Source organism: Corticium candelabrum, chromosome 5 (genome assembly GCF_963422355.1).
Source record: "Corticium candelabrum chromosome 5, ooCorCand1.1, whole genome shotgun sequence".
NCBI classification, from domain to species: Eukaryota; Metazoa; Porifera; class Homoscleromorpha; order Homosclerophorida; family Plakinidae; genus Corticium; species Corticium candelabrum.
The window spans coordinates 7,731,465-7,748,217 of NC_085089.1; the positions used below are offsets into that span (position 1 = coordinate 7,731,465).

General features: G+C 40.1%; 5 protein-coding genes across 7 annotated transcripts; 4 read left to right on the forward strand and 1 right to left on the reverse strand.

Moving 5' to 3' along the window:
- The first annotated feature begins 32 nt into the window (after positions 1-32).
- On the forward strand, positions 33-3,162 carry LOC134179956 (AP-5 complex subunit mu-1-like). Of its 3 annotated transcripts, XM_062647001.1 has the most exons (13): positions 33-115; positions 171-291; positions 959-1,060; positions 1,123-1,196; positions 1,259-1,337; positions 1,397-1,531; positions 1,587-1,724; positions 1,784-2,074; positions 2,138-2,235; positions 2,292-2,377; positions 2,430-2,557; positions 2,618-2,714; positions 2,777-3,162. In XM_062647001.1, the coding sequence occupies exons 1-13, from the start codon at positions 54-56 to the stop codon at positions 2,863-2,865; spliced, it is 1,500 nt and encodes a 499-aa protein (XP_062502985.1). In that variant the 5' UTR covers positions 33-53; the 3' UTR covers positions 2,866-3,162. The 3 variants fall into 3 exon arrangements, with proteins under 3 accessions (XP_062502985.1, XP_062502983.1, XP_062502986.1); XM_062646999.1 differs by having other exon boundaries at positions 51-291; XM_062647002.1 differs by lacking the exon at positions 171-291 and having other exon boundaries at positions 66-115.
- A 248-nt stretch (positions 3,163-3,410) lies between these two features.
- Positions 3,411-8,378, forward strand: LOC134179686 (uncharacterized). Its single transcript, XM_062646620.1, has 8 exons — positions 3,411-3,768; positions 3,852-4,145; positions 4,225-6,320; positions 6,381-6,441; positions 6,508-6,582; positions 6,642-6,895; positions 6,968-7,109; positions 7,178-8,378. The coding sequence occupies exons 1-8, from the start codon at positions 3,417-3,419 to the stop codon at positions 8,197-8,199; spliced, it is 4,296 nt and encodes a 1,431-aa protein (XP_062502604.1). The 5' UTR covers positions 3,411-3,416; the 3' UTR covers positions 8,200-8,378.
- Positions 8,379-8,509: 131 nt separating this feature from the next.
- Positions 8,510-12,726, forward strand: LOC134180013 (uncharacterized). Its single transcript, XM_062647073.1, has 18 exons — positions 8,510-8,646; positions 8,736-8,816; positions 9,679-9,743; positions 9,813-9,893; positions 10,254-10,293; positions 10,365-10,430; positions 10,500-10,556; positions 10,827-10,921; positions 10,980-11,081; positions 11,142-11,218; positions 11,427-11,547; positions 11,613-11,654; positions 11,716-11,782; positions 11,841-11,948; positions 12,015-12,079; positions 12,169-12,252; positions 12,326-12,426; positions 12,485-12,726. Exons 1-18 carry the CDS (start codon positions 8,540-8,542, stop codon positions 12,653-12,655), a joined length of 1,530 nt encoding a protein of 509 aa, XP_062503057.1. The 5' UTR covers positions 8,510-8,539; the 3' UTR covers positions 12,656-12,726.
- On the reverse strand, positions 12,670-14,527 carry LOC134180014 (UPF0764 protein C16orf89 homolog). The gene is made up of 3 exons (XM_062647074.1): positions 14,292-14,527; positions 13,061-13,938; positions 12,670-13,004 (listed from the first exon to the last, which is right to left on the reverse strand). The coding sequence occupies exons 1-3, from the start codon at positions 14,515-14,517 to the stop codon at positions 12,807-12,809; spliced, it is 1,302 nt and encodes a 433-aa protein (XP_062503058.1). The 5' UTR covers positions 14,518-14,527; the 3' UTR covers positions 12,670-12,806.
- Positions 14,528-14,642: 115 nt separating this feature from the next.
- On the forward strand, positions 14,643-16,198 carry LOC134180015 (UPF0764 protein C16orf89 homolog). The gene is made up of 4 exons (XM_062647075.1): positions 14,643-14,802; positions 14,926-15,643; positions 15,710-15,762; positions 15,823-16,198. The coding sequence occupies exons 1-4, from the start codon at positions 14,643-14,645 to the stop codon at positions 16,170-16,172; spliced, it is 1,281 nt and encodes a 426-aa protein (XP_062503059.1). The 3' UTR covers positions 16,173-16,198.
- Positions 16,199-16,753: the final 555 nt, after the last annotated feature.

A 16,753-nucleotide genomic window follows, 5' to 3' on the forward strand; every position in this document is an offset into this window, starting at 1 on the left:
CTGTACACTCGTGATGTCCATTTATATCCGGGCCCTTCCGTGACCGTGATGCGATGAGTATTCGTGCTGTTTGGGTTGTAAATCTAAATGGTGACCGAGAAGTACTGTTTTCGAGGTATTAAACATTACAGATTGCAAATGAATATTTTAATCGTGTACATGATGACAAGGCGATATCCAACGGTGGAACGTCGAGCAAAGACGAGCACTGCCTACCATCCATTACCGTCCGACCCAGAGTGGTTAGACGCCATTCTTATGGAGTGCGGGGAGACTTATCATGGAGATGAGGCAAGCATAATATGAAGACAACCAACCTGTCGGTCGACCGGTCGGTCCGTCGGTCGTGATGATAGAGCATCCGGGACTGCAATGTACACTGTCGGTCGGTCCATCGGTCTGTCGGGTCGGTCGGTCGGCTGTCTCAACTGTCTCTGTCAATCAAACCCATGCATTGTGTAGCGTTTGGTTTGCCTGCACGTTTCTTTGTTCTGTTGGGCTTTCTTCTTTCTGTGATGCTAAACATGGTAGTTACTTACATAGTTGGCACAGTGGTGTCGCTGGATAGGAGCCTGGGGGGCCTTGTCCTCAAAATATTTATCTCGATTAGGTGTGTCCTTTAACTAATAAACGTTAAACCCCAGCAGCTGGTCTTCCTAATTTGGAGTTCCAGCGATGACACCACTGGTTGGCAAAAGCAGCATCTCGCTATCCTTTATTTATCCATTAATTTTGTTTGTTAATTTTTGTTATTCAGATTACGATGCAAATAAATATTTTAACGATTGAATGCCTCCAGTTATATATATATATATATATATATATATATATATATATATATATATTAAATATCTACTTTTTGTCAGCTGCCTTCCTCTCTACCAGCTTGCCCACATCGTCTGTTGTATGTATCAGTTGTATGTCCTTGCTTGTTGCTCAAAAACGCTTCACATAATAGATGCAGTTTGTTGAAGAGCGGGACACATGTGACAAGTCGGTGAGAAAGCCAGTTTATGAGCTTTTTAACGGAAAGCAGTGGCCACTTGTGGTCTTGGAAAAGGTTGATTTGTTATTACTGTCTTTTATGTGTGACTGAAAGCACAGTATGTTATTTATTTTCAGTACGGTCTTCTTTTCTGCTGCTTGCCCCTCTTAGAATCTAGTAGTTCAAACAAGAGACCATCCTTAGTTGAATTGTAAGCTCAACTAAGTTTCATTAACAATACATTTCAGAGGATTTTATGTTTGTAATATATAGACCTGGCGTTTCAGTTGGATTTGATTTGCTAGAGCAGTTGGCAGAATTTCTTGGTCCCCAGGCAGCAGTTCTTGGCACAGTGAGACTCACTTGCTTTTGTTTTCTTGTGGAAACAATTGTGGGTTTGTTCTGTGATAGACTTCTGTAAAATTGAGAGACTTGTATAATTATCTAAACATTGCTGCACCGTTTGGAAGTCCAATTGACAGCAATCCCCACACAATCAAATCGGTTCTTCAGACAAAACTGCCACCTTGGACTTTAAAACAAAAGGTGAGTGCACTGTTGGATGTTGTTGGATCAAGCAAGTGATGTTATTGAGTTGTAGCAACCAGCATGGAAGCCATTCTTGTACAAGGGAAGTCCGAAGCTACACTTTTTAATCAAAGAACAGATTTGGGCCGTACAGTATGACAACAAGACTACACCAGATGTGTGGGAAATTGCAGGTACCATCATGTGCAAGGTACTTCAATTGTTGTGTTTCTCGCTTGTTAATTGGTGACAATATCAGATTTGGGTTAGGCTGAGCTTGAGGGTTTACCCGATGTGTCTGTTATTATCACTGTTCCAGATGAGGGATCTCCACTTGATCATATTGTTGTTCATCCTTGTGTCCAGTCTGGTGACACTGAAGAACCTCCACTGCTGGCCCAATCATTGAGTGAGTCTCTTGCTGCTGCTGCAGCTTCTAACTCAGCAGCATTGAAGAGTCGTAAGCTGAAGTTTTCTCCGCCGTTGGAGAGTTTTGTATTATGTCAATATATGGCATCCTCAGTTCCACATTTGCCTATCCGAGGTTTCTATCAAATGAAGGTTGTGTGATAGATTGATCAATTTGAAGGATATACATGATTATTTATATACATTTGCGTGCAGGGAGAACGGGTAGTGAAGTTATTGATTCAACTGAAACTGAGCGACAAAGTAAAAAATCAGTTTGAATACTGCGAAGTACACATACCATTTTTCAACAGGTAGAGAAATCTAATTTAGTTTAATTGAGTGTATGGAAGTGATGTTTTGTGTTTAGAGGTCCCATCATTAATGCTGATGTCTCCCCAACATCAGCCATTGTCACTCCTTCAACAGACAAGAAAGCAATGATATGGAACATCGGTAGGTCTCTACCATCTAATCATTTGACTTCACTCTTATTCCTATTGGCTAGGAAACAAATTCCCATCAAAGTCTTTAGAAATGTCGATGAATGCTACTGTATACTTTGGTGACCAGCCACCTGACCAGATCTCTTCTGCTGTAGATGCCTTTTGTGTGGGGCTAAATGCATACATTGAGGTCGGTTTCCATATTTACGTGCGCTGGTGAATTTTGCCATGAACTTTCAAGAAATTGTAGATTCGTTTCAAGATGGCAGACTTCACTATTAGTGGATGCAACATAGATCAACGTTCGGTCACAGCGTATCCTAACGTTAAACCCAAATTAACCACAGGTTAGTGCAAACACGTTTGTATAGAAAATTTAAATCTCCTTTTTATGGAAATGTTGATGTAGTACGTGAGTTCTGCAGCACAACGTTTAGAATATGGAACTCCCATGGAGACGCACTTATGGCGTTACCTTTCTCTCAAGCTACTACATGACGAATATCCGAAATATAATGGGTGGCTGCTGCGTACACGTTCAAACACATACAAAACTTGGTGTCACCCAACCATCAATATTCATCTACTCTAGTTCCATTATTGTGTATTGCTCTCTATTCAACAAGCGCTACGTCTTCAGACTACGTTTTGTACTTTCTTCTATGAAGGTTACTAATTATTCGACAGATTGATTGATCTGTTATTATATATATAGACGAAACTGCTATTGAGTTGTGTAAGGATTGTTGTTGATTTAGTCATTTGGAGCACAACAACTTAACAGAATTTTTGGTTTACAGCTAATCAAAAGATATAAGTAAGATGTGGTGTGTATGTAGACCATAGATAGATGGTTGGTATATACCACTAACCCTATGCATTAGCTAATTGATGACAGTGGACTGTTCACAGTCACGTGCGTTCGTGGGTTCATCCGGAAAGGGCGGTCCGAGTCTGTTGTTTTTGCACGTGAACTTGTCACTCGGTTTAGTAGCAGTAGTTTGTGTGGTAACGAGTGTACGGTGCTTGCAATAATCTGTAGTCTAACAATGTGCGAATGGAAAAGGTGTACTGAATCTACTGGAACGCAGATTGTTGAGCTACTGATTGTCAATTCTTCGCTGTTGCGGGAGTTGCGAGAGGACAGTGCCGGCCGAACGCTTTTGACTCAAGAGGATCATAAAGAAATTCTAGAATGCAAAAGCGCTAGAGATAAAGCTGAAGCTTTGCTGACGAAGCTGAGTCGAAAACGACCTTCCAACGGAACGATTCGTAAATTTTGTGGGGCACTGCAAGCGACAGGACAAAAACGATTGTCTCAAATTATGGATGAAAGTTTGAAACAAGAATATGGACGCAGGCTATTGATGTACTCTGTAGTAGTCAACGAACCGGATTCGAGTTAGGAAATACGAACTGAATCGTAGTCACAGAAGTACCATTAACTGGGTTGTTTGTTTGTTTGTTTGTTTGTGTGTATATAGGATCTAATAGTCCCACGCTGCAGCGGCAAGTACCTGCTGACATGATGGACACCGTGGCGCACGTGGTCGGTTCGAGGTGGAGGCATCTGGGTTCCGAGCTCGGTTTGAGCGAGTTTGAGTTAGGTAATAGTCGACTACAAGCACTAAGAAGCGATGAAAAGAAGGCGAGGTACATTCTCCAAACGTGGGCTAACAGACGAGGCTCGATGGCCACCACGGCGGAACTTTTGAAGACTTGTAATCGAATTCAAGTAAAAAATAAGTTGGAAGCCGAACTACAACGAAAACAAAAAGGTTGGTACACCTAGCTTAGAGAATCTGCTGTGCGTTCCAACTATCTATTACATCGAGTTGCGTGAACATTTTGTTTCAGACCCAATTGCGCGTTTGGGACCGTTCGCATCAGAAATTTTTCAAGAAGCCATGTTAAGAGGTCGTGCACCGTTATGCCGCGCTTTGGTTCACGTTGTGGGATCCGGAGAGAGGGAAAGAACTAATCTCATTTTGTCACTGCTCAAATCAGCGTTTGAGAAGGACATGACGAAAGTTGAAAAAAAAGTTCACGTTGGTTTTTGTAGGGGTGCTAGCATGCAAGTGGCAACAAATGATGAGCATCTGGATGGTGCAATAGGTCGCTGTTTCTTGAAGGTGAAGAATGAAATATTAAAATCACGCGAACGCAGAAGTGCTTTACAGGAGTCTGTCAACACATCCCAACAAAACTTTGTTGACAGTGATGTACAGTGTCTCTTGTCGGAAGGTATCGATATGCGATTGTTGTGTGACTGTTGCCAACTAACCAACGACCTCGCAACGGTTGTAGACAAGCTTGACACCATGGAATCTATGAAGTCCAAACAAGAGTCTGAATGCAATGCTACTGAAGCAGCAATCAACTTCATTCAACACGCAACAATTGATTCGTTTTTTGCTATTCATCTTGCTCTTCTCGGTCAGTCAGTCGACTATCCAACTTCGCTATACATGCTAGTCTTTAAGCTCAGTCAGCTTGTTGGCAAACAGTCAAAGTTGAGTAATGCAGACAACAGTTACGATGCTCTTTCTCTTGCTGGCAGAGCAATACAATTGTCTATTGCTGGGGAAAACGAAGAAGCAGTTGATGGTATGGGAACAGGTGAGGAAGTCGCCTATCCTCCTATGGCAATTGTTGGTACTCATACTGGAGAGGCTGATGTACAACTGAAGATAGACAATTACGACAGAATTGTTAACAAAGTTGTCAAAGAAGTGAGTTGTCACGAAAATGTGATTAAACCAAATAAACAAGTTGCAAGTTTGCGTCACCTGAAAGACACCAACCGTCACAAAGCAAGCATGTTTTTCTGTGTCGATATTACAAAGGCAGGGAGAGAAGTGGAAGACACTGTAGCGATTGAGCTTCGGGAAAGAATTGTTGCCATGATTCGTACATTTTGGTCAGAAAGAGTACGAGAACAACCAATGAGATGGCATTGCTATGAAAAAGTTCTCAAGGCTCTTCGAAAGCAGTTACACAAGGGACGGTGCAGTTTATCAGCAGCCAGACTTCTTGCCAAGAGCCTCTGTTGCATGCCCAACTCTCATGAAGTCGAATCAGTATTGCGATACCTCAGAAGTTTTGGATCGGTCTTATACTATCCTGAATGGAAGGAGCTACAGGATATTGTCTTTATCAATCCGCCGTGGCTTGTTAATGTTATGACAACATTTGTTATAGGCAAGGATGTGGCCTCTCATCTTCAGCATCACTGGGATTTAGCCAGACTTCGTGGTCTCCTCACTGTTCCATTTGTTCAATTTCTTCTTTATCTGTCGGAGGTGTCCGTTGATGATTTTTCTGACATGATACAGATTCTCAGGCACTTTGGTTTCCTCTTTCCTTTTACAAGCTTTGTAGGAACCAAGTCAATATTGCAGGGATATTTTGCTCCGTTTTTGACCACTGCAGAGTTTTCAGGGCCTCCTGCATTTAAATTTGCATCATCCAACTTTCCCCCACCTCTAGTTTTTATGGCTGATGATGGTGGGCTGTTGTTGGAGCCGCTGTTTCTCCGTTTGACTGGTCATTGTCTAGAACACTTTCCTAAAAGACCAGAGCTGAAACGCAACCGTTGTGTTTTCCACACTCCAGATGGCCTTAATCTGGAGCTGTACTATTCCAATCGACGCTACATAATCACCACCCTGTTTACAATTGACACTTCAACTGCTTCCACTGACTTGAAGAGATGCTGTCTTGACTTGAGGCACTTTCTTCAAGAACAATTGGAATCGGTTAAAATGAGGGGAATGGCTGGTCTACGTTTGCAGCTTTGCCTTCTAGATGTTTCAAAGCTTAATAGCAGTTCAGTTCCTCTAAACGTTACTAGAGATAGTCTAGTACCACTGGATAAGTCACAGCTGCCTAACTCAGAATTGTGGAAACAACAACAAGAACAAGAACAACAACAACAACAACAACAACAAGAGGTGCAGTTTCTTGAATTAATGTCAGTGCACATGGTAATAACTAAGGGAAAATGTACTTAGTCCGGAAGTCAAAGTTGTGCAACACTTGAGTGTACTGAGTCACAATCTGACAACAAACACGGTGAATTCGTGTTCGTCCTATTTACTAACATTTGACGTGTTATAACAGTTTGTTTGTTTGTTATAGTCATTACAGTTGCTGATCTGCCTCTTTCTGTGTCGGAGTGCCTGTCTAGTGCGTTGAATACTGGGGAAGAACGAAGTAGTGTGCTTGATTATTACACAAACACGTCATCATTCAGATGTCTGATTCATGCATAGGTGGTTGGCGAGGATTGGCTGATAACTTGAATTTGGATGCATCTACTCAGAATGATATTGCGCAGATGTATGAGGACCGTTGCGGAGGAGTGCTGCATTGTTGGGAAAGACGTGAAGGCAGAAACATGCAGCTCAAACTTATGTACAACTCACTTAAGAAAATGAAACACAGAGCGAGCCTTAAAGTGTTAGATGAATTTCTTTCCACGTGTCGGGATAAGGCCCGCCAAGCTGTGGAGAATGTTCAAACAAAGGTTACTGTTGAATTGATTCAAATTGACTTCACTCTACTTGCAGCAACTGATGTATGAACCTGTGTTGTACAGGACAATGGCATGCCTAGTTCTTTCCAATTGCCAGACTCACATCTATCCAGTCAATCAATTGATCAAGTTCATTCACTGACCTCTAGTGAAGTGGGGGAGAACCCATCACACTGCGTTTCAACCTTGCATTCTAAAGTTTGTGGTACGCAAGACTATTTGTGTAATTGAAATGTACAGTAGTAAGCTAAGTAATGTAGTTGTTGCTTCCAGATGAGCAATTGTTTGACACTGTCCAACCTGGCGTTTTCACTGAATTGCTGGACACTGCCAGTGAACTGAGCCGGCGAGTCGATGCTGTTGAAGAGGACATGTCGGTCACTCTTAGCCAATTGTCAGAGCTACATGACAAATGCAGTCAGATTCATAATGATGTACAGGTAGCAGACAGGAGGTGTTTGGATAAGACTGAGAACATTGCTCTTCACATTGGTGAAATCCAAAAAACCATCGGGAGCTTTCGGCAACAAATAAATATGGTTGCCCAAGCTCAGCGGGATGCAGAGATTTTGCAAGGCTTAGAGAGTCATTCTCATCGCAAACTTCCAGGTCAGATAGAAAGCATGCAAACTGTTCTCACAAGTTTATCACAGAAGTTAGAGCTAAATCAAGCTGAACAGCAGCAAACCAGATCTGACATTAGACAACTAGCACAAGACATTCATGAAATCAGAAATGTACGGAAACACAACAATGCTGGTTTACCTGATACAGTCGATGGTCTCCAAATATTGGAACTACTGCAGACACTTCTAGAAAGAGCAAGATCACCTGACGTGCATGATGCTCTGATGGTGAGACTGCCCTCTGAGCTACAAGCAGACACAACTATACTTAAGAAAGATGGCGAGTGTCAATTAGAGTTTGCACTTGACAAAACTCCGACTACTATCAATTCAGTCACTGAAGTTGAGAAAAGTAGAAGAGGATTGAATAAAGGGAAAAGAGAGACAGATAGTGAAGTGGCTGTGCCATCATCTGCCAGTGCAGTGAAAGCTACGTCTGACACTTGTAAAGAATTTGAAAAGCAAGGGAAGTCACCCACAGCTGAGGCGACCAAGGACAGTCTAACAAGCAAACATCAGGAGCAAACTGGTTTGTCAAAAAGTAATGACACACAATATCGTGGCATGATTACACCCATTGCCACCACTGCCATTCCCAGTTTAATATCAGATAGATCTAGACATCAGAATCAAGAGCACAGGAGACGAAAATGCTGTCAGATACTATAGCAGCAATAGCACGACACATCTTTATGAACTATGGTAACGATAGTATATTTTCTATCACACCCGAGTAGTTCTGCATGTCTAGTACATATCGATCTCACATGCATAAATTGCAGCATATACATGTATTCCTAAATTGTGTGAGTGAGTGCACAATATCATAAATATAAAACACAACTGACTCGCTTATATGAACACGTTTGATCGACTACCTAGTTGTCTTCAGTAGTTCCTAGTAGGCGGACTGTAAACACATGCATGGCCTGGCTAGGCGAGACTAGACGCGCGGACGGAGAGCAGCCTCGCAGCTCACGCCACAGTACGTGTGTACTCTACGAATCAGATGAACGAAGGCGACGAGAATGGACTACGAGTGGAACAACTGGCTTTGCTCCGCAGCGATCGGCTTGTAGAAACAGTTGCTGGTAGTTTCATGGATGACGACACAGAGTAAGCTCTAGTACTTAATGTATGTTAAAATTTTATACTTGGAATGAAGTGAGTGTTTGCCGCGTCGTTCGGCTACGCCATCTTCACAGTAGGGAAATATTTGGTGATTCAGAAGACATACTTGATGATGGTTCGACCGCCCATGGCCAGGATCGACGCAGCAAGTTGAGGTGATGAAAGTCTATTGTTGTACAGTAGGGCCTAGACTTCTAATTGCTAATAATTATTCTTAGAATTGATGCCATTAGATGTAAGGTCAAGTAGCGGATAGAATAGGCTACGCAGTAACATCCAGGTTGATGGAACTAAGAAAAGGAGATACATGTACTTTACTTGCAATGTGATGGCTCAAGTGTACACGTGCGTGAGCGTACAGTACGCTACATGTAGGTGCCCCGGGATTTAATTATAAATAAGGACAATAGGTCACGTGGAGTGACACCTACATGGTAGCCAGATCTAAGGAGCATTTAGCGGACTCAAGATTTTATTGTGTGTTTTTATATGAACAAACCAACAGTTTGATTGTTGCAATGTTTGTATCATTCAGGGCCATGTAATGAGAGCTATATATTCTTTATAGTATATTTGCCATCACATAGCAGGTGACTAATAAACGATGTGGAACTTATCAATATTTTGGCATCTTCTGGCATATCTGATAATCATATGATATTGTAGTACATAAATGTGACTTTATTAGAAGAAGTGAATGGCCTTAGGTAAGCATGCACAACAACTTGAGCTTTAATTAATTGATTGGAGCATGTAATTCCAGTAGTACATAAGTTATCAATCACTCGTGGACAGTCTTTCAACATCTCTCAATTTGAGAACAAACTAGCTGTTTGAGGGTGGAGTATCTGGATACATTAGCGCATCACAGCAAAATGGTTAACTGAAACACATATACTCGTAGCAATCATATCACTACTATACATTCTTACTAGTTGTTATGATGATGTTGCATATACAGTACTGAGTAGCTAGTCACTTCTTAGTCATTTGACAATGTAATTGTTGCTTGTCTAGATTATGCCTTATGGCTTCATTTGCCTTTGGTTTCTCATTCTATGTCTATTTGTCAACTGTGGGAGGTATGTGATGGATATTAAGCATTGCCTGAAGTTGTTGCTTTATTGTGCTATATTGTTGCATGTACATAGTCCTTCCATCGCAAGTGCTCGTTCTTGTTGGTAGTAAGGACAAGGGGAAATTTTTGGCAGCTGTTGTTGGAGCAGCAGGAGGTAAGTGGAGCTGATCAGCTTTGGCAAGCTGCATAAACATGTTTTACTTCCACAGTTGTAACTTAGGTATGAACGTGCATTTTTGTCTGATAGCTATGTCGCATGAGTATTATGTTGTCAAGACTGTACTACATACAGTACGTGTGTGCGTGCATGTGTGTGTGTGTGTGTGTGTGTGTGTGTGTGTGTGTGTGTGTGTGTGTGTGTGTGTGTGTGTGTGTGTTGAATTATTGTGGTTATTATTGTTGTTGTTGTTAATTGTTGTTGTCCTCATCATTGTTGTTTATTTATGTATGAAGTTCCATTGCTGAGTCAAGATGATTAGATCAATGATAAATATGTTGCCTTGCTTTTGTTTAGTTATTACATTTCTTGTCAGTCCTCTTGTTGGGACGCTAAGGTACAGTAGTGTTCAGTAGTCAGAGTAGTAATGTATCAATGTGTTCTTATGGAGTCTATATTTACTTGTAGTGATCGGCTGCAGACTCGCTTTGGTAAGAGGAGTCCAATTATTTTGATCTGCAGCATCATTTTGTGGTACTGTACCACGTTTTTATCACAGCATTCTAGATTTACTAAACAAGTTGTTTGTTGGTATTTTTGTAGCATTCTAATGTTTGGCTTAGCATGGGCTGCTCCAACTCTTCCAGGCTGTCAAACAGAGTAAGCACCATTAGTAAATATCAAAGGAGTTGAATTCCTAGTATTGTAATTATTAACTAAAGAGTGTCTAGTCTTGCAAAATGGTATAGCTACTGGAGTCTGAGTGCCTTGAACACAACAGTCAGGACTTTAATTTATTAAATGTTGGTAGGTCGTGCATATGAAGATTGAATGTTACATGAACTTAATTTCTTAGTTTATTTTTACTTGTGTCCTGATTAATTACTCTAGAACTCATCACTTTTTAGTTGGTTGTTTTTACTGTTGCAGTTCTTGTTATTCTGTGAATACGTCAAAACCCATTTGTTCTCATGATAATGATTCGGTGTGTTCAACGGCTGATACTGAAAACATAACTCTTTATGGCAAGTCGATCAATGCTTCTTCACAAACAGGTCATACTGATACAGATTTTGTTTGCAGGTGTGTACTTTATTGTATATGCAGCGGTGGCTGGGTTGTATGCTGCTATCGGTACAGCCTGGAATGGATTGATTGCAGATGTGTGTCCAGATGACACACGGGGTAGTTTAACTCATACTTGATGAACGTAGGCAATTTTTGTTTATTACATTGTTGTTTTAGGATTTGTCTCTGGTATGGTCGGCTTATTTGTTCTTTTTGGAAATGCTGCTGGAGCACTGTGGAATGTGTTTTATAGAGTAATATTACCAACAGTGTGAAACTTATATCTATACATAGGATGGGATTACATGCATGAATCGATTGTTGTGTGAGTTAATTAACAAATAGGCAACTCAGTCAGCATTTAACCTCGTGCGGCTGATCAAAATTAATGTAATGTTCATTCATAACTCTAACTACTTGTTCAATTTTAGTGTTGCTTTTTATTCGGACTGTTGCTTTTAGACTATAGGAGTGTGGGCTACATATGCATCTGTGTCTGTGACTTTCTTTGTCACGGTGCTGATTTGTTTGTTTGGAGCAAAAGAAGAGTCTAGTATAGGAAGAGTCAACAGGCAACCGCTTAGTGAGGAGAAATGCAAACTTCTAATGACAACGTATGACTGACTAGAATATTTATTTCTTTTATAGATTTTAAGGCTGGAATCAAGCAATACTGGAAACCACTCAAAAGTTGCATACTGATTGTGTATTTATGTAGTGTAATTGCTCAGACATTTTAATATACTTGCAGATTGGGACTTCTTTTGGGTGTTCATGACACGTTTTCTTATGCAAATGGGACTATACACAATCATTGGGTCAGAAATGTAAAGGTTGATGTTTACATTGGATGCATGCTTACGTTTGTTTGCTCAGGTATCTCTACTATTTTATGGTTGATGTCGTGAACCTCCCAAAATGCATGTCACCAGAAAGAGCAACGGGACTTATAATGCTGCCACTTCTGATGGCGGGTGGTGTTGTGTATGCTCTACCACAATGGCTGTGCTATTAACAAGTTACTGACACAATTTGTATTCTCTCTTCTAGCGGAATAATTGCTGGTAATTGGTCTGATCGTTTACAACGTCGTAAGCCTTTTGTTGCATCAGCAGGTAACCTCAGTGTCTGCATGATTTATACACAAACACTGACATTTAAATCACAGTCAGAGTCCAAAGTATTCATGACATTTTACGAACAGGTATTGTTATGGCAATCGGTTGTGCAGGATTCTTCACTTGGGTGAGAGACTTCTATCCAGGAATTGTGTTGGCAACGTTCATTGGTGGGTATAAAATGATGCCCTTAGAAACTACGTTGGAATCAGTTGATTGGGTAATCAATGAGCCTTATTATAGGCATTGGGTATGGACTGTATGTTACAGTGGATTATGCATTGCTGTTGGATGTGCTACCAGACAAAATGAGCAAAGGGAATGACATTGCTGTCTGGCATCAGGTTTGGCTAATTGAAAGACATGACGTGATTTTAATTTAACTGTTTCATACTCTTTTAGTCTCTTGTGTTGCCTCAATTCTTGGCTGTTCCTATTGCTGGTGTTGTTGTTGACCATCTACAAAAAGTCGGCTGCAAACATGCTCTTGGTTATGTTGTGTTATTTGTTATCACTGGATTTTATTTTCTATTGAGTGGAGTATTTATTCTTTTTGTGAGAAAAGTCAGATAGTTATATGGCTCAGATGTTGCTGGGTAATAAAACAATGTTTATTGGTAATAAAATGTGGTAAATGACAAACTAAAAGACTTTGTATTAACTGGTAATTAACTAAACGCAACATTCGTCATTAATTAAATAGCTGTGATTGGTGCCAGCTAGACTAGGCTTTCCTGGCTGAAAGTGGCTGTGACTGCCTCCTGAAAAGTTTAAATGTAGAGAGCAATGAGCCCTGTCTATTTTTGTAGCATAATTTCAGTCTGATCACAATGATAAGAACACAACTTGCAGCAAAAACTCCAAGCACTAAGTAGACAGACAGCCAGTGGGTTGAAGTTGATATAGACATTGTGATGTAATTCTGCAAAAACCATTTTAAGTGATCGACATTCGAATAACACAATAAAAGTCTAATACCCAATTGACAGCATCTTTAGCTGAAGTTACGTTATACAGTTGTGTAGGAAGTAAATGGCGCAGATAGATAGAGAGGAATGCAAGACCAAGACTTGTCATATGAAGAAAGCAGTTGTTCGGCAGTTTTCTCTCAATGAAAAGGTGACGCATGGTTTTTGTTAATGATTGTTGATGAAGATGTTGGTCAGACTCTGATGGACTGAAACACCCACTTGATTTGTTCTGTAATCTTATGGCATAATGCAACCATGCTGGCTTGAGAAAGTTCTTGAAGCCAAGAAGAGAACAGACGATGATCTGCTCCATGAACAGGTCTTCGTCATGTCCAGTCTTCAATCCAGTTTCGTATTTTTTCACAGCAGACGTAAAGACATTCGAACAGAGAACTGAAATTATGTGTTCCAGACTGACTTGGCTGTCACTTACATGCTCCTTCATAACATTGTCACATCCGTAAGTGTAGCCCAATATGAAGTATAATATCTCATGAGTCAATCTGTAACCTCTCACATGAAATTTGGACATCAGTTGCCAACAGCTATCGCTAATGATACAAGGAGAATCCTGGCTTGATCCAACCAACTTTACGTAACATTCATCCATGAGGAGCATCACAGAAGTAGATATATCAGTTGTGTAATCGATACGCAACCATTCATGGTTGAGATATACACTTTTATCAAGTTTGTCTGATGAATAAAGTGTTCTCTGAACCACCACCTGCATTCTATATTCATATGAATTGAAAGGCTTGGCAGATAGACTCTTTTCTAACTTTAGGACAACCGTTTGAATTTGATGTAGAAGATGCAAAACTCTCTTCAACCAGGCAGAGAAACTAAATTGCTGCAGAATTTCTACCAGTTTTGAGAGTTGTCCTAAAATAAATATATATAATATATACAGTATATGTATACATTTTAGTACGTGTTAATTAAAGTTTCTGTGAGTATTGTACTTATGAGCTACTCCACATTTTTTGTTGTATTAAAACTAATAATTGGCAATGATAATAATATTTCTTTCTTCTCTCTTCCTACTGTAGTTTTAATTTTCATACAGCGGAGTATTTAAGACGTCCTAACCTGGCTACCATGCCTAGGGAGTTGACATCCAGTCATGCATCACGTACTGAAATGCGTGACCTAGCACCTAGCACTCATCATGAAGCACCTTTACTTCTAACCAAAGGTGTGATGCATGGTACTGTACAACCAAATTGCAAACCGACCTTCTGCGCAACGTAATCCTTCAAGTACGTCGATTGGCACTTTGGTTCCGTGAACATTGAGATACTCTACTGTCTTCGAAATTGCACCGAAAATAGTCGTTGTACTCGTCCATCGGGACAACGAATTCGTCCGAGAATTAGTAGAACATACGTAGACGTCCAGAGAAAAGACTATCAACACCACTACAAGTGCTCCTATCATGTAGGAATCTTTTGCAGAGGGCATTTACCGGGAGTGAATACTAGGGTATTGTGAAATTTTAAATGAAAATCGAATTACACGAACAGGAAACGGAGAGAATCGATAAATATCAATGATGCAAGTAGACAGTTGGTCGTGATGTTGTCGTGATGTTGTTGTTTGTCATTGTAATGCTCGTTCTGGAGGTTTCTTCGAGCTTTCCAGATAGAGACGATGTCCTAGATGCATTGGACTGTCTTGTACATTACATGGATGTCCATCGTAGAGAATTAAATGTAGATGCTGTGTTTGGTCTGCGGATGGCAGAAGGTAGGATGCAAATAATAATTTAGCGAATATTAAGCTGCGGGGCCGATCGTATGTGCATGTGCGTACGTGTACGTGCGTGTGCGTGTGCTACCTAATCTAATCAGTTTGGTCTAATTGCTTGAGGTCAACTATGGCAGTTGCTTTCCAATGAGAGTCTCATCATGCATCTACCTGTGTCAACAGCTCATCGTTTACGCGATATGGCATACACAATACAAAACATTGCTACTGATGCTGTTCCTTATTTGATGAATCTGAACAGATCTTACTTTGAACAGTTTTTGTACGTCATATCTTCTCCATGGATTAAAAGCATTTATCCTAGAAAGCTACAGTTGACAGACAATGACAACTTCGCTGTCCAATCTGATGCTGATGAAAACCAGTATGTGGATTTTACTGAAGAACAGAGTGATTTGTGTATGGCCGGTCTCATGGGAACCCTACATAAGAATAGTGAAAGGTGCTTTATCAGTGATAAGTGTAGAGCATTCATGGTTAGCGAGAAGGCAAGTGGATATTACCTCACCCATCAGCTCCTTTTTTATTCACTAGGAAAGAAACTTGGTTGTGAAGTAGTAATGCGAAATAGGTTGGCCGTAGGAGGTTTTGATATCAAAGAGATGGAAAGAACATTATGTGGTCGAGTGTACAGACAAATGGAAGTACTGTATTCGACAGGAGAAATCAGTGTTGTAGACTTGTTTTTGGAAAGTGCGGCTGTGTGTGCACCGTTAGGATTCTATCAAGTTATGAAGCTTGACTGGATAGCATTTGCATTGAAATGGCAAGATGACTGTGGATGCTACAAAGATGATCATGACACACCACAGGAGCAGGAGTTAGTTTCCTTTGTCATTATGTGTAGTACTTTGATTACAATTATTTTATAATTAATTAATTTTAGAATGCAGCATGAAATGACTGTACGAAGAATCTTAGTGGACAGGACTATGTCAGGTCTGAATTTTGCAAATTTGTTTATTCATTAGTGAGCTAGATAATTTGTACATTTTGTAGATGGCTGTTCTGCTCATATGTCAGGTGTTGCTGCTGGATATCTTGCCTCTTCTCTGTACTGGCTGCTGGTGCTTTCGCGTGGCCAACTTAAAGGCACCCCTGAAGCAGCAACTACACCTCTTGATGTTGTCAATACTATCAGGATCAAATTGAAGAAATGTGTAAAGGAAATCAACAAATATAGTGGATTACATGAGGTGTTGTCTCGAGTTGATATGGGTAGTAAGTACAGCTTTTTGTTGTTACTCCTAGTTTTTGTGGTAGGACTTTTTGTGGTAGCATATTATTTTCGACGTAGATTACTAAAGAGAGGACAGATCTGGGTGCATCGTCTTTTTTTGCAAGTTTAGAAATTCAATTTCTTTGATTAGAGCGATTTGATGAGATAAGTTGTTGTAGACTTCAGGCCAGATTCTTGTTTGATAAATTGCCTTAGAAAGAAAAACTAAAGAAGATTACTTTAGTGGCATGCAATCTCCAGCTTATTTAATATCTGAGTTTTGACTTTGCAATGTTTTAAATTTGTGGCACAGTTCGTGTGGGAATTTGAAATCCTACAAATTAGTAATTGTTATTGTTTTAAACTAACACAACACAACAACTTTATTGATATAGCTTTTATAATTACTACAATACCGGCAACACACTGCTACAACAACCATTTATATTCTGCGTAAGTAAAAAGAAACTATGTCAAGTAGAACGAACAACTATGTCTGTTCAAAAAAACTTAGTGAGTGAACTTGAGATGAGTCCATTATGCTATTATTTTTTAGTATGACACTGAAGCAAACAAGTAATTGATATTAACGTAAGTGTAGGAGTCATAATAGCTTAGTGTCAAAATTTTGACAGAGTTCATACTCACTCCAGAATTCTATGCTATTACTATACGCACTCTATGTGTATTAATTAATTAAGGAGATACATT